Source organism: Orycteropus afer, unplaced genomic scaffold, assembly GCF_000298275.1.
Source record: "Orycteropus afer afer isolate SDZICR_OR568_19922 unplaced genomic scaffold, OryAfe1.0 scaffold00462, whole genome shotgun sequence".
Lineage (NCBI taxonomy): Eukaryota > Metazoa > Chordata > Mammalia > Tubulidentata > Orycteropodidae > Orycteropus > Orycteropus afer.
In genome coordinates this window covers 1,615,795-1,632,064 of record NW_006922049.1, presented here as the reverse complement: position 1 = coordinate 1,632,064, position 16,270 = coordinate 1,615,795, and the positions used below count along the sequence as shown (strand labels likewise).

Genomic DNA, 16,270 nt, shown 5'->3' with positions numbered 1-16,270 from the left:
GCGGCCGGGCCCGAGCGCCGCGCCGCCGGCCACCAGCGGGTTAAGCGCCGCCCGCGCGGAGAGGGTTGAGCCCGGCGCCGCCGCTCCGAGCTCGCATTCGGATCCGCTAGCGCAGGAAGATGGCGACGGACGGCGCGAGCTGCGAGCCTGACTTCTCCCGCGCCCCGGAGGACGCGGCGGGGGCCACTGCGGAGGCTGCGGTAACCGAGTTCCCAGGGCGGGCGCGGGGCGGGTGTAGACGCGGGCCCTGGCGCGGTTCCCATCCCCGGGGCGCCCCGCAGCCCGGGCTCCCCGGGGACGTCCTTTCTTACGTTGCCCCACGGCCGGAGGCCGCCCGGGCTGGGGGCGCTTCCACCCAGTTCCGAGCCTCCAGGGAAAAAGACCCGGCCGCCCGGTTCTCTGGGCTCCCTCCGTGCGCCCCGCCTCCTCGCAACCACGACGCCCACTCCGCGGCGGTCGGGTTCTGCCCGGCGTGAGGGTTCGGGGTGTTTGCTGGCGAACTTGACCCCCCATTGTTCGCTCTGGCTGGGCGCGTGGCTGTGAGCGCGCGTCTCGGGGTGCCTGGCACCTCTTAGCGGACCCGGGAAACAGCGAGGGAGGGCGGGTCACCTCCGAGCAGGTGTGGGGACGCCTATTGTGTGTGTCTGTGCGCCTTTGGGGCCCCCTGGGGAGGGACCCTGGGCTCAGCTGCGCGCGCTGCTGCCGCGGGGCGCCGGCGACGTGAGTCCTAGCCGCCCTCCCACTGGGGGGTGGGAGGGTCGTCGCGTTCTTCCGAGGCAGTGCCCGGGCGAGGCGGAGGGTCATCACTTGGCATCAACACATTGTTCTTGGCTGGGCTCTAGATGCCGAATGTGCTTGCATCCGTCGTTGGTCCCTCTTTCAACCTCCGAATGTCTCTGTGCAGAGGAGACTCGCTGGTGGGTTCCACCTGGGGGAGAGCTGGCCACAGTCTTGAGCAGAAAATGTGCTCTAGGTTTGAGAAGCAGCTTCGCTGAAGCGGCAAGGATCTGCACAGAAAGGAGGCTCCGGGAGCACCTCCCACTTTTGGCCCACTCCAGCCGAAGACCGCGGGGTGGCAGGGAGTGAGCCAGGCGTGGACGCCCCCTCCGCCCCTGCCGAGACCCTAGAGGAGTCGGTGTTCGAGCAACCGCGGGCGGGGCCAGGCGTAAACAGGCTACTTTAACTTCCTCCTCCTCCCTGGGTTTGGAGGTAGGGCTTTTTGGAGAGGAAGCGATGAGATGTGGAGGAAGGTACTTGGGGGTGAGAGGGGCTGAACCTGGGAAGAAAAGGGGAAAGAGGAGGAGGAGGGCTGTTGATTTCCACTTGTGAAACTGGCAAGTTTTGATTTACAACTTCTAGGAAAATTGATTCTTCCCCCTCCCCCTCCCCATTTCTTGCATGGGAAATAGAACTTTCTTAACATTTTAATGACCTGCTTACTTGTGATGCAGTGAATCAGTTCCTCTCAGTGAGGTACGAAGTGAGGTACAATAAGGATGTTAATTATTAAGACAAGCCTCTGTTGTTGTTCTGTGCCGTGCAGTCGGATCTGACTCATAGCGACCCCTCCTTGGGTTTCCGAGGCGATAGCACTTTAGTAGTAGATTGCCCAACTTTGCTTGGGAGGAATGGCTGATAGGTTTGAACAGCCAGCCTTCTGGTTAGCAGTCAAGTGCCTTAGGCACTGCGCCGTCCACCAGAGCTCCCAGACAAGCCTCTGGAAAGTTTGAATGATTGGGTGCCTTCATCCCTCAAGAGATGGTGAGGAGAGGGACTGACTGGGAGGAGAAAGAACGAAGTCTTGTGTTTGTGTGTTTCTTGTTCCCCAGCGAGGTGACATTTGTATGTTTAATGTATTTAGAATGGACTTGAAAAAAAAAAAAAAAAAACTAAGTATTTTAATCACCTCCTGACAATTAAACCAAACACAAGCATCTGATTTATGGCCTGTAGATGACCGATAGTTTTATTTGGTTAGACTGTAAACAGAACTTGGGTCAAGGGGCAGAATTTTGTGTTTCTGCGGTCAGGGTTCCTTTTCTGCTGTTAAAAACGTTCACTGCTGATCTTTGGGGCTTTGCTCATTTCACCTGTGATAATGGGAATGGCCAAGAAAAATCTGACCCGGACCCTCCTTTGTCATTTCCGTAGAATCTTTTAGGCTTCCAAAATACAATAAGGATTCTTAATACAGCAACTTTTTATAACATCTGACTTTTTAGTAAAATTTTGACAGTGGCTTCTCCTGCTGTAAACTGGTCATTTTATTTTACTTTTCCAAATACCTTTGACTTTGTAAGGTATAGTCCTCCCCTATCAGCCACTTTGACATACAAGCTGATTTTTAAATTAAAGAAAAGCTAGGTCAAGGAATGGTGTTTGTCTTTATCACTTCTCCTTGCCTAATATTAAAAATCAAAGACTTTTTTTTTTTTTTTTTTGATACATTTTGGGATCTTGGCAACTGAGGACTTAAAACAGTTTCTGGGTATTTTTAGTGAACAATTTCTTTTTGCATTTTAGTGATTTTGATTCATTTCAAATTGGTTCACATACTCATTTTTATCTATACATTTGGCAGTGATAAGCCATGGGGCCCCCAAAACAGTAGTCTATTTTTGAAAGTGAGTGTTTTCGCTAAGTTTTGACTATTTAAATTGTTGCTTAGAAACATGTTTAATTTGTAGTTTTCAGTTTAATATGATTTTCAGGAGCGTGTTTTAAATTGAGTTTGTGATTCTTGTTCCTAGCTGTGTAAATCCTAAAAGCGTCCCAAGTATAAAGAACAGCAACAGCTACATTATTCAGTGGGATCGTATGAATAGTCTTTGCTGTGAACCGTGCCGGGGACCTGGCTTATTTTCAGCGCCTTAGCCAAATGTGATGACTTTTATAGGCCATATTGCTATTTCTACTCTGAAAATAACTCCTGATGGATAAGGCAGTATGGAAAACAGAAATCTTCTTGCTTTTTATTGTCACCAAGGAATTTTGGAGTGAAAGGAAAATGGAGGTCTTTTCAGAGCTATGTTTGGAAAGCCAACCTACATTCTTGCCATTCTAGCTTTTCTGGAGCCGTTAATATGCAAAAAAGTAGGTATAAATTTTGTTGTCATGGTGACTGTGACAAGGAAAAGCGTGGACGGTGATTTTGTTAAAAATGCACAACATTGATATTAAACAAAATAACAACTGGCACTTTGAAATGTTTGTTTCCAGGTGACAGTATTGAATGTAAATGCAATAATAATAATAAAAAAACCTTCTTAGCCAATTTTGCTAAGCCTTAAAAAAAAAAAATAGTTATACAGCAGCAATAGAATAATGAAAGTTCCACAGCATGATTTTTAAATAGGAAATAATCTAGATTTAGGACACATTTACTGAACACTTAACAGAGATGGAGGCACCAGGAGTAACATGTTGGCAGCCCTAAAGTGACACATTGCAGTGGTGGAAACTGACATACACAGGAAATCAAATTAGAGGAGATGATGGTGTCATGAGAGGCACACATGATTTGCATTAGGAGTCTGGTGAGGAAGAATTCTGGAGTTCCTGGCGGTGGGCTCTGGAAACGTTTCACGAAGGGTAGCATTTGAACTGGGCTTTGAGATGTAAGCAGGGCTTGGGCAGGGAGAGGGTAGGAAACAGTGTGCAAGAGTGGCTGTTTCCTCGGGCTATGAGATGTGAGTGGGCCCAGGACACATGTGAAGGGATTTAGAAGCTGAGTTTAGAGGTTTCAATTTCAGTCTCAGATGTGTGCTTTAGAAAAGTAGCTTAGATGTTGAGGAAATTGACAGAAATAGCCCCCAAAGATTAGAATGCAACTGTTTTCATTGGGATATTTTTCACTCTTCACTTTTTTTCCCCCCCTCTTAAATAGTAAGTTCTCTATTGCAAGGAGTCCATGGATGGCACAAATGATCTGAGCTTGGCTACTAACCGTGGATGGCACAAATGATCTGAGCTTGGTGGTTCAAATCCTCCCAGAGGCACGTGACAAGGAAGGCCTGACAGTGTGTTTCTGAAAAACCGGTGGTTGGAAACCCTGCAGAGCACAGCTCCACTCCACCATACATGTATCCAGTCAGAACAAATTTTTGAGGAGTTGGGAATCTTTATTTCAAACCCAGAGCCCTGTTTTGGGGATTTGTTGTTGTTACATTTCTTTCAGGAGTAATTTTGTTTGGAGAAAAGAGAAAAAAAAAAAAAGCAGCTTGTAATCTCTCCATAATGGGATCCATGCCAAGGCTAGATTGTTAGTTTCTTCCTTCCTAGTGTGTTTCACTTAACTTTATGAGGTGAGAAAATGTTTCCAGCCTAGGTACCTAGTCAGCCATTTATAAATATATGCTGGGGATCATGTGGACAGCAAGACTGTCTGGGAGAGAAGAGCCTCCTTCTTCAGGAAGGTTTGTATCATCTTTGTTAGTTAAAGAAAACAAAGGGTGCTTAGGCACAGGGCCCACCACATGGCAGGCCGTTTACAAATACTGAATAAATGAATGAAAGTGAAAAGTCACTAAGAAGTGGTGTCAAAGCACTTAATGTTGATCTTCCAATTGGAAAATTTACTTTGGATGGGATAAAAGTGAAAAAAGGGCTCTGTGATTTGTACTAATTAACACTGTATGTATTACAGACCTTTTCTTGTTTTAGAAAGATGATCCTGATTCTCGGCTCCCCCCTCCATTTTTTATATTACCCCCTTTCCATGCTTCTTATCTCAGTGTGATACTGTCTGGTTTTTTGTTTGTTTTTTGATGTTGTTGTTCTTTAAATTTTAACACTATTAGTTTTCCCATTAGATTCTCTTCCAAACAGTGATTGGGCTGTGGATAGTGGTAACTGCCCCCTGTCATCTTGAATCCTTCTAATCATATACAGTAGTCAAGGCCGTAGTATCCGTAGGAGTGTGTGTGGAGGGGAACAAGTGAGAGGGAGTTGGAGATTCAGATGGGGCAAGGGGCAGGGGCATGTAAAACAGGGCAAGGATGAGCAGTTTAGGCAAGACTTTAGAATATTCTGTATCTGCCTAGAAGTATGGGAGTAGAATTTGGGATGGAGGTGAGGTGTCAGGAATGCCCCTTGGGTTGCACAAGTGATTAAGTGCTCAACTGCTAAGTGAAAGATTGGCAGTTCAAACCCACCTAGAGACTGCTGGGAAGACACCTCTGGAGATGTGCTTCTAAAAGGTCACACAGCCTTGAAGACCCTGTGGAAGAGTTCCACTCTGCCCATGTGGCCGTGAGTCAGAATCTAACCAGCAGCTAGTCAGCAGGAAGGAGCAGTGCCTCTTCACCTAAGCCTATCTGAATATTGCTTTGGAAGGAGACTGTTTATTTGAATGCATGGCATATGTTATTCTTTTTTAGTGCTCCTTTGTGAGGTTCATAGAACACGGAAAAGGAGATTCCTCTTTCCCTTTAGGGACTGGGCACCAAAATGGAGAGCAGCATCTACAAGAGAGATGATGATGATAATATTGCTGATGATAGGATTTTACAATTTATAGTTAATCTGTTATAAATAACCTATGCAAAAATAATGAGGTCCTTTTATTAATGCTGTGTACAACATGATCCTACCCATATAGGAATCCCAGTTTTTTCTAGAAGAAAAAATTGCTTTCTGTTAATAAATTGTTAGTAAACAACCAATACCTTAAGAATCATTTAAAAAGATTATTGCTATCAAGTGCAGTACAGCCATGTTAACATTGCCGTGGGGAGTGGATGCTTGTTTGCTAATGATTTGCTTTTGACATTTTCATATTTTATTGAAAAGGCAACAAGATGCTTCCGAAGGCCTGAGTTCTTCCACAGGAGGACCTTGTAAGTGTAAGAATGTCATTGAACCTTCCCATCTCTCAGTCTCTGCGTTTGAAACTCAGCATGACAACCTTTGCCACCTAGAGATCATCTAATCAGATGATCTCCAGTGCCATACAGGCTTCTTAAAGGACAAATGCCAGCTTGCATGTGGAGGTGAACCACGTTCCATGAAGGGCTGATGAAACATTGAAAAATTGAGTTAGGATGGAAATAGACATTTGTTTTATCTGCACTTTGGTCCTATTTTTTTCTCCCCAAGAGAAAACAGGGACTGTGAGGAGAAATTGAAGGAGGAAAAAGAAGGCAGCTGGGCTTAATTATCAGAGGCTGCCACTCCTTTCTGAGCCATTTTTCTGCTTTTCATTCCAGCTTTCTTAGTTAAAATTAGTTATACGCATTGCCCTGTTTCCTTCCTGACATTCAATTTCCTTGTCAGTTTTACCTCCTCTCAATGCACTGAGTAGCTTGTCTGTCATCTGCAGAAAGAATTCAGGTGGGCTGTGAGATTAATTTGAGCTGCAGGGCTATGGAGAGTTGAAACCAGATCGATCCTATCTTCTCAGTATGTTGTTTTAAAGGCATGTACCAAGTTGCTTCCCTAGTTTGGTTACTCATTGATTTTGGAAAGAATCAATCTCTGGTTGAATGACCAATTACTTAGTTGCCTTAGTTGTTGCTGTTGTTGTTATGTGCCATCGAGTTGGACCCGAATCATAGCGACCCCTAACGACCCCTCCTTGGGTTGCCGAGGCAGTATCACTATGGAAGTAGATTGCCCAACCTACATTGTATTTTAGTAAGGCCTATGCCTGAGACATCTTTGGAGTGCTTGTTGGATGTAGACTAACCTGTGTAAAGGTGTAATAACCCTTGCTGTCCTGACACATCTAGAGGGGTCAGAAAATAAAGAGTTAATAGAAATAAGGTTGTTAATGCTATGAAGAATTGCACAAGTTGGAGACATGATTAATTGCCAAGTGAAAGAATAGAACAAACTCTAAGACTGAATTGAGAGGATGGGAGATTTCTGGAGTCTAGAAGGGCATATGAAAGTGGGATTTGTGCTATGTCCTAAAGAAATATGGGCTTCAGATGAATGAGAGGAGAAAGGAGTATTAGGAAGAGCAAACCCTCTCACAAAACACTTCCTCCTTGTAAAGAGAGAAATCCAAAAAAATAAAACTCATCATCATCACAAAGCAAGAAGTAACTTAAGAGATTTGAAAATATTTGAGAGCATGAATACCAAGTTCAAAATCTTCCCATGTATATTCTTTATGAAAATTCTTATAGCTGGCTAAATTCACATCTTTTTTAATGTACTGTATGGTTTATTTACCTGGAAAGTTTGATTGAATTGTTATTAACGTTAATGACTGTCTTCAAATTTCAAGATGCATTTCACGGCTTTTCCTGCTTTACACTGCTTCTTACTCATTCACAAAGAGTATATCTTGCTTACATTAGGAAGTTCTAAATGCATTATTAATTATTCGCATGTACTGTTAAACTAGGAGGAAAAGAAGTTTTTGTAACTTCTGAGCAAAGAGCTAAATCAATTTTCCTCAAGTACTTCTGAAAGGCTTTTAGGCTCAGGGAATGACCTAAATTTCCTCAGGCCTCTAATCTAGTTACCCTGATGGCACATGAAATCAGGACATTTGAGGGCTGGAGGAGGTTTTAGAGATTGCTTAGTACAACATCCTCCTTTCACTGATGAGAAACACGAGCCCCAAAGAGATGAAATGACTGGGCCCCCCACGGCTAGTGGTTGGCCAGCCACACCTCTCCTAGGCCGCTCTGCCAGACCATCTGCTTTTTTAAGTGTCCCACCTTCCTCCCGTGTTAAATACATCCATGAAATGTAAACACAGTCCACTGGATTTCAGACTGGAGAAGAGCCTCTCCAAGCTTGTAATTCCCACAAGAACCCCAAGAACTAGTTTGGCTTTGTGGTAGGTAACCACATTTGCCCCATGCAGCCCTGATAGAACTCCTGTATTACATCAAAGACGTGAGGTGCTTCTGGCTCATAATGTCTCCTGCAGGCTTTCCCCAGCCGTTGGTGGGCTGACGCCATTCATTCTTAAAGGCTGTGTGGGAAGGCTCTTCTGACCCTGTTTGGCTATGACTGTTGAATTCCCCACATAAACCCAGTATTTCAGATTTTTTTGGGAGGCGGAGAAACTTGGTCTTGGCCTGTGTTCAGTTCTGGCAATTTAAGATGACTTAGTTCAGTCAGGTTCTGTTTTGTCTGCTCTTTCACTGGGCTTCTGTGAGAAGAGCCTAAAGAATGCCCTTCCCACCCCAGGTTATTCAGAGCCTTTGGAAACGGCTGTGCCAAACAGGAATAGTTTGGAGTTAAGTCTTGTCTTTTATCTATTTATCTATCTATCTCTATCAGTATGTTTCTATATATTTTTTTGTTGTTATCTTCCCAAGAAAGTTCTGTATTTGGTAACCAGACTCTGGATTAGTTTAAGACAGACATCTGTGCCAGGTTTTTAACACTTAGGTGTTAAAAGTGCTTCCCTTGAGTACTTCTCCTGGCCAATATGACAGGCAGAGGAGTGGCTTGTGGAGTGAAAATCTAGCAGCTTTTTTTTCTTTTTAAAATTTTTTTTGTTTATAAGTGCCTTTCTATCACTAACATGAGAGCTGAGTTTTTGTTGTTTTTTAATTGGGAAAAGCAAGTGCAGTCATAATACATTTAGTCTGTGAACATTTTTTTCTATGTTTTTTTTTGGGGGGGGAGAATGGGGGGACCATGGATACCTTGATGGATGTCTTCATTTTGTACGTGAGTGCCACCATTTGAATCTATTCTTGTGTCTTCTTTTGTGAAAAATAGACTCTAAGTCTTTTAAAACATTAAAAAATTTGAAACAACTCTTCTTGCTCTTAAACCAAGAAACTAGAACAAATATTTTTCTATACCCAAGTACTTTTGTATGAGTACTACAGTAATTTAAGTCCAATAAATGTCATTTTGTATGGAACAAAAATATTGTTTTTAATTGTGATTTTTGCATCTCAATTTTTTTTTTCCAAAAATACCAAAGTACTTTGAATGTATTTATAAAATATGTGGAGTTTAAAACCTCTAGCTTGTTTCCACGTGTTTCTTTTTATCCTGTTTTGTCAGAAGAGAGGATGGGAATGTCAGGCATTGGGGAATGACAGTTTATAAATATTATTATAATAGTTTTATCAAGGCCAGGAATTAGCAGTGTTTTAGTGGAGGATGGGGCTGGAGTAAAGAGGAGAGAGAGACAGGCAGACAGGCATACTATGTTATTTAAAATAATACTTCACTTAATGAATGGTGATGGCATTTTTTTAGCATGTTGTGTAACATAATCTATGGCTTAGCAAGATCCCTTGTAACAGTGTTTTTTTTTTTTTTTTTTTTTGATGAATTTCCCTTTTATTGATGGCAATTCATAGAAAAACAAAAGTGTTTGCTGCAAATCGCATGTTGTGATGTTAATGGTAATAGAATCAGGGCAAGCTCTCCTGACTTCAGTACATATTACAGTCTTGGCAATGTCTTTCATAATTTATTAGTTTTTAAAATGGAGTGTTTTGCTTATGAAGCTTCAGGGAAACAGGTACAATAAAATACACGATTAATTAAAATCTTCAGAGCAACCAGCAGCAGCATTAATAAAACATCACCCTGTAAAGAGCATTAGAGTTTTCAGCCCGCTCTCCCACCTCAGTGGGAAAACCAGGATGAAAGAGTCTGTGTTTCATCATAGTCAGTAAGCGGAGGTTATTGGGCACGGACTGGTAGATTTTCAAAGAAATAGACTCATGGTGAATATCCCACCCCTCCGTGGTTAAATATCTGGATGATCTCAGCTTTAATAATAACAGACTCTGCCTTTATTTAGCACTTACTTCTTTTATGTGCTCTTGTTTAATCCTCACAAGAATTCTGCAGGGTAGATGTTAAAGATATCTTTATGTAGATGAGAAAACAGACTTGGTTAAGTTATAACAGGGCTTCTCAAAGGCGAGTCCTTGCACTAACAGCATCAGCATCACTGGGAGCTAGTTAGAAAGGCAAGTTCACGGCCTCATCTCAGACCCACTGAATCAGAATCTCCAAAGGTGAGGCCCAGTGGTCTCTTAGAACTAGGTTTCCAGGTGATTCTTACACATGCTCCAGTTTGAGAGCCATTGAGTTATATAAACTTGCTTACGGGGAACCACTACGTAATGGGAGCAGAGTTTGAGTCCTAGTGTACTGGACTTGATTATTCACGGGGAATGTCTCTAAGATAGCGTTTTAAGGAGGGCCCTCTCAAAGCGACATGTCCTATTGGCTTGACTACAAATTTTTCTTTTTTTTTTTTCTCCCCCATCTTTAGCTCCTGCTTTTCCAAATAACTACGTAGTCTAATCTATATGAAAATGTACTAATTTCAAGAAGAAAATCCTTTAAAAAACTTTTTTTTTTCAGACAGTCACCTAACTCTGGTTCCCTTTTTCATTTATGCCATTAATAGCTCCTTCCAGAAGATTCCTTTGAAACTTACCAATGACCAACCCTGGAACATGTCTGTCTGAAGTCCCCTGGGTTCATTTGTGGGCTTGCTATGTTTATTTCTGTGTCTCCACAGGGCTAGCATGGGGTCAAACCCATAGGTGCCAAACGAGTTGTTACTGGCTTATTGATAGAACAGCACTATTTTTATCTTACCTGAAGGAACTTATCTTAGGATGTTGGTACAGTGCTGTGCACAGACAGGTTATAGTATTGGTTTTATATCCTAGTTTTATCACTGGCTGTATGTTCTGGCTATATTAACTGACTACTCTCAGTTTTGATAATGATATCTATCATATAAATTAGATAGGGTACTTTGAAAACATTTTGGAGACTGTTGGATGCTATACAACAAATGTAAAGTAATGTTCTAGAATGTTCTCAGGATGGCCTCTGAAGTTGGGTAGGATGTGACATTTGGGGATGGATGTGTGTTCTCCTACAATGGTGACTGGATTTGTAAAATGAGTCTTTGAAAGGAGAAGCAGAGTGCTTGTTATGGAAGGAGCTTAGAGTCTGGAGTCACCTGGGCCCAGATTTGAACACTCTAACTAGTCTTCTGTGAACTTCTGTAAAATAGAGGCCAGAAGACCTACTTGGTATGCTGTTGTAAGGAAAGGGATCAGGGTTGAAGAGGAAAGATTTCAGAGCCAGTGGCCTATCAGTGGGATTTAAAGCTGTGAGAAGGGGATGAGATGTCAGGGATGACCAGGTGGAGGAGCATTGAGTAAGGAATTACAATCCCTAGGGCCTTGTTGCTGCCACCTCAAGGTCATTGATAGGCTCACTTATTCTAGCGTCAGCTCCCTCTGTGTAACAGGCATTCTTCCTACAAGCCTGCCTTGTAGAAGAGTGAGAAGTTTATAGAACAGATGCTTTGCATGAGAAAGAGCTTTGATAACCATATAACAGGGATTCCAAACTCAGCTAACCACAGGACCCAGATGACTGAACGTGGGTGGTAAGGTAGGCCTCTTAAAACTGTGTGTGTGTGTGTGTGTGTGTGTGTAGCGGGGAGCATTATGGCAAAGTTCTGAAGGGTACGGTGCAGCTGCTACTTGGTTATGTGGATTAGTCCCCTGTGAGAATGTGAATCTGAGGTTACTCAGTCATCAGGATTTTGACAAGAAACCAGAGATCTGGATTTTTTTGTGGCATCTTCAGACTTTTTTAAACACTGGCCAAATTAAAAAAAACAAAACCAGTATGCTCTGTGGTCCAAGTAACACACATCTGTGGGCCAGACCTGGCCTGCAGGCTGCCGGCTAGCGGCCTCTGCAGTAGAGTGTTCTGTAAACATGGCCTGTTATTATCGCATGTCTTGGAATTCGTAGTAACTCCCAGGAGCCTTTATGTTGGGGTTCCTCTAGGAACACACCAGGGTGTGCTATGCCACATTTGTTTCTCCCCAGCATGCACTGGGCTTGTTTACATACAAACGCCAGGGACTTCAAGTTCGTGTAGTATTATTTGGGAATATTCTGAATCCAGGAATACAAGCTGGGGAAATAAATATATCTCCTTAAAGGAGAGATCTGAGAGATTGGCATTATGGTTTTTCCCCTCTCCTAGAAGGGAAGAGTATAGATTGATCCTTAGCAGGGTCCCAGTGCCTCTTGGGTTGACCAAGCAACAAGGATAAAAATGATCCATTGTATACACTTTAGAACTGTGCATTGTTCTTAGTAATAGCTTTCTTTATTGCTTTTTGTTTGTTTATTTCACAGAAAAAAGAGTTTGATGTGGACACACTCACTAAGTCTGAGCTACGGATGCTCCTCAGTGTGATGGAAGGGGAACTAGAAGCCAGAGATCTCGTCATCGAGGCCCTGAGGGTAAGAAAGGGCCTTCTCAGGGTGGATCCCGTTGCCTTGTCAAATTCTGTGTGTCATTGTCTTTTTCAAAGGGTTAATGACAAAGATTCTTTTTTTTTGGAAGTGAATTTGGTTTAAAATATAACAACATCTTAAAATATGTTTTTCTCTATTATTTGATGGTTACCAGAAGGCTGGTGGTTCAAACCTATCAGCCACTCCTTGGAAGGAAGATTGGGTGTTCTACTTCTGTAGAGATACTGCCTTGGAAACCCAAGCAGGGGTCACTATGAGTCAGAAATGACTCCATAGCAGTGAACTTTAGGAGTGGGTGGGGAAGAAAGGGTAAACCACAAACTAGGCGCTAGATACATATTAACTTGAAGGAAAAATTGATTAATTTAAAGAAAGTGAAATGGCAAAATAAATAAATAAATAAAATCCATTTACTTTTATTAAAAAAATAATAATAATGTTTTCCCCCCATACTCCTCATTCCAACATTAACCTGTAACTTTTATAAGCCAATAAAACTGAGAATTGGATGGTCATTGACATGAATGGGGACTGAGACTAAACTGTTAACTGTGGGAAACTTGAAAAGTAAACTCTAACAGCTCAGAAATCCTTTTAAGCTTCACGTGTTTATTTGGTTCGAGACACATGTTTTCAGAATATTGGTAATTTGGTACCTGCAAGAATGTGAGGACAGGAGGGGAAATGAAGAGAATCAATTATAACTGTTACTGCTGATAATAGATCTCTTGTCTTCTAATGTAAATTATAAATAATTGACAATTTTCCAAACCTCATAATGGTTAAAATGTATACACATACATCTATCTCTTAAAATAGTTTTATTTTAAATTTTTTATTTGATCTTCTAGTAATATTGAAATATTTCCATAAGAGGTTGCCACGAGTTATCATTTTCTAATGTATTACTTAAAAATGCCTTAATAAAGTTTTGTGTGGTTTTTTTTTTTTTTAATAACATTAAGTTTTCTTGGTTCAGACTTTGCTAATTGGGTATTCTTGACACTGTACTTGTTTTGGTGTGTGAATCCAATTTAAAGGTTTTTTCCTGTAGTAATGATGGGTATAGTCAGATACAATGGAGAAGGTAGATGTGGTGGAAGACGGTGTATAGGGAAGGGTAGGGAGTTCCTGAAATGAGGTCTTCAGTACATTATCTCAAGCCTAAAGCTGGTACCATGAGTATCCCTCAATTGGATGACAGAAAACAATTGGCTCAGAAAAATGAGACTATAGTTACACCATATGCAAGCCAATATTAAGCTGAAGGTGGTGCTTTTTTAATGACAATTTTAGCTCAGGAGACATTTGCACAGTTTCCTTGTGAGAGATGTTCAGCCTGTTCTGCATTTGGAACATACTCATTGCTGGCTAGTGCATACTTTCTTGAGTGATTTTTTTGGAGAAATGCTAATGTGGGATATCATCGACATGTGTGACCTTTCATCCACGGAGAGTACAAGGGCACAGTCTCCTGCCAAGGCCAGTAGTACAGCCCTTTGAGAGCACAAATAGGTGAAGGACCCTAGGTCCAGTATAGGTAATTGCCTGTCCCTCCTGTTACCTTGTAAAAAGCATCATCACCGTGGCATTTCGCAGTCCTCACGCAAATGCTTGAGTGTTTACTAAAAATTGTGTATTACATTAGCAACTACATGCATTTCTCTTTTTAACTTAATTGTAATACTTTTAAATTGGAGAGAAGAGATAAAGCCTTGCCAAACTACAGATTTTTCATAGAATCAGGGAATGCAACTGGGGAAGAGCTGCCTCCTCGGAGCACAGCTGACCTTTACGACGTGGATGGAGTAAAGCTTTCAGGACCTCCATTTGCTGATGTGGCATGACTCAAAATGAGATGAAACAGCTGCAAACATCCATTAATAATCAGAACATGGAATGTATGAGGTATGAATATAGCAAAATTGGAAGTTGTCAAAAAAGAAATGGAATGCATAAAGATTGATGTCCTAGGCATTAGGAAATTGAAATAGACTGGTTTTGGCCATTTTGAATCAGACAAACATGATCTACTATGCTAGGAATGACAAATTGAAGAGGAATGGCATGGCATTCATCATCACAAAGAATGTTTCATGATCTAGCCTGAAGTACAATTCTGTCAGTGATAGGGTAATATCCATATGCCTACAAGGAAGACCAGTTAATACTACTACTATTCAAATTTACGTACCAACCACCAAAACCAAAGATGAGGAAATTGAAGATTTTTACCAATTTCTGCAGTCTGAAATGGACTAAACATGAAATCAAGATGTGTTGATTATCACTGGTGCCTGGAATGCAAAAGCTGGAAACAAAGAACAATCACTGGTAAGTTGGAAAATATGGACTTTATGATAGAAATAATGCTAGAGATCACATGATAGAATTTGCAAGACCAATGACTCACTCATTGCAAATACCTTTTTTCAACAACATAAATGGCAGCTATACATGAGGTCTTCACCAGATGAAGTACACAGGGATCAGATAGACTACATCTGTGGAAAGAGGCAGTGGAGAAGCTCAGTATATTCAGCTAAAACAAGACCAGGAGCTGACTGCGGAACAGACCATCAGCTGCTCATGCGCAAGTTCAAGTTGAAGCTAAAGACAATTAAAACAAGTCCATGAGAGCCAAAATAGGACCTTGATTGTATCCCTTCTGAATTTAGAGACCATCTAAAGAACAGATTTGATGGATTGAACACCAGTGACCTAAAACCAGAGGAATTGTGGGATGACATCAAGAATACCATCCATGAAGAAAGCAAAAGGTCATTAAAAAGAAGAAAGCAAAAGGTCATTAAAAAGACAGGAAAGGAAGAAAAGACCAAAATGGATGTCAAAAGAGACTGTGAAACTTGCCCTTGAACAGAGCGTAGCTAAAACAAATAGAAGAAATTACAAGATAAAAAAGCTGAACAGAAGAATTCAAACAGCAGCTCGAAAGACAAAGTCAATTATTATAATGAAATGTGCAAAGACCTGGAGTTAGAAAACCAAAAGGGAAGAACACGCTTGGCATTTCTAAAGCTAAAGGAACTAAAGAAAAAATTTAAAACTCATGCTTCAATATTGAAAGATTCTATGAACAAAATATTGAATGCTGCAGGAAACATCAAAAGATGGAAGGAATACACAGAGTCACTATACCAAAAAGAACTGGTAGATGTTCATCCATTTCAGGAGGTGGCATATGACCAAGAACCAATGCTATTGAAGGAAGAAGTCGAAGCTGAACTGAAGAAATTGGCAAAGAACAAGGCTCCAGGAATCGACAGAATACCCACTGAGATGTTTCAACAAACAGATGCTGCACTGGAGGCACTTATTTGTCTGTGCCAAGAAATTTGAAAGAAAGCTTCCGGGCCACCTGACTGGAAGAGATCCATATTTGTGCCCATTCCAAAGAGAGGTGATCCCACAGAATGTGGAAATTATTGAACAATATCATTAATATCACATGCAAATAAAATCTCACTGAAAATAATTCAAAAACTTTTGCAGCAGTATTTTGGCAGAGAACTTCCAGAACAGAAGCTGGATTCAGAAGAGGACGTGGAATGAGGGATATCATTGCTGATGTTAGATGGATATTGGCTGAAAGCAAAGAATACCAGAGAGATGTTTACTTGTGTTTTACTGACTATGCAAAAGCATTCGACTCTGTGGATCATAACAAATTATGCATAACACTGAGAAGACTGGGAATTCCAGAACACTTAATTGTGCTCATGAGGAACATGAACATAGACTAGGAGAACAAGGGGATACTGTGTGGTTGAAAATCAGGAAGTGAGTGTGTCAGGGTTGTATCCTTTCACCATACTTATTCAATCTGTTTTGTCTGCTTGAGCTGCTCTTTGAAATCTTCTGTTCAGCTCCTTTATCTTGTCATTTCTTCCATTGGCTTTAGCTTCTCTCCACTCAAGGGCAAATTTCAGAGTCTCTTCTGTCACCCATTTTGGTCTTCTTTTCTCATCTTTTTAGCGATTTCTTGCTTTCTTCATGGATAATGTTCT

The 16,270-nt window shown here is 41.6% G+C and overlaps 1 protein-coding gene across 1 annotated transcript in view; it reads left to right on the top strand.

Moving 5' to 3' along the window:
* Positions 1-119: 119 nt before the first annotated feature.
* Positions 120-16,270, top strand: part of CTTNBP2 (cortactin binding protein 2) — a 253,837-nt gene continuing 237,686 nt past the window's right edge. The window contains 2 exon segments of the mRNA XM_007954509.1: positions 120-200; positions 12,120-12,227. Of these exon segments, the coding sequence (XP_007952700.1) occupies positions 120-200; positions 12,120-12,227 (189 nt within the window).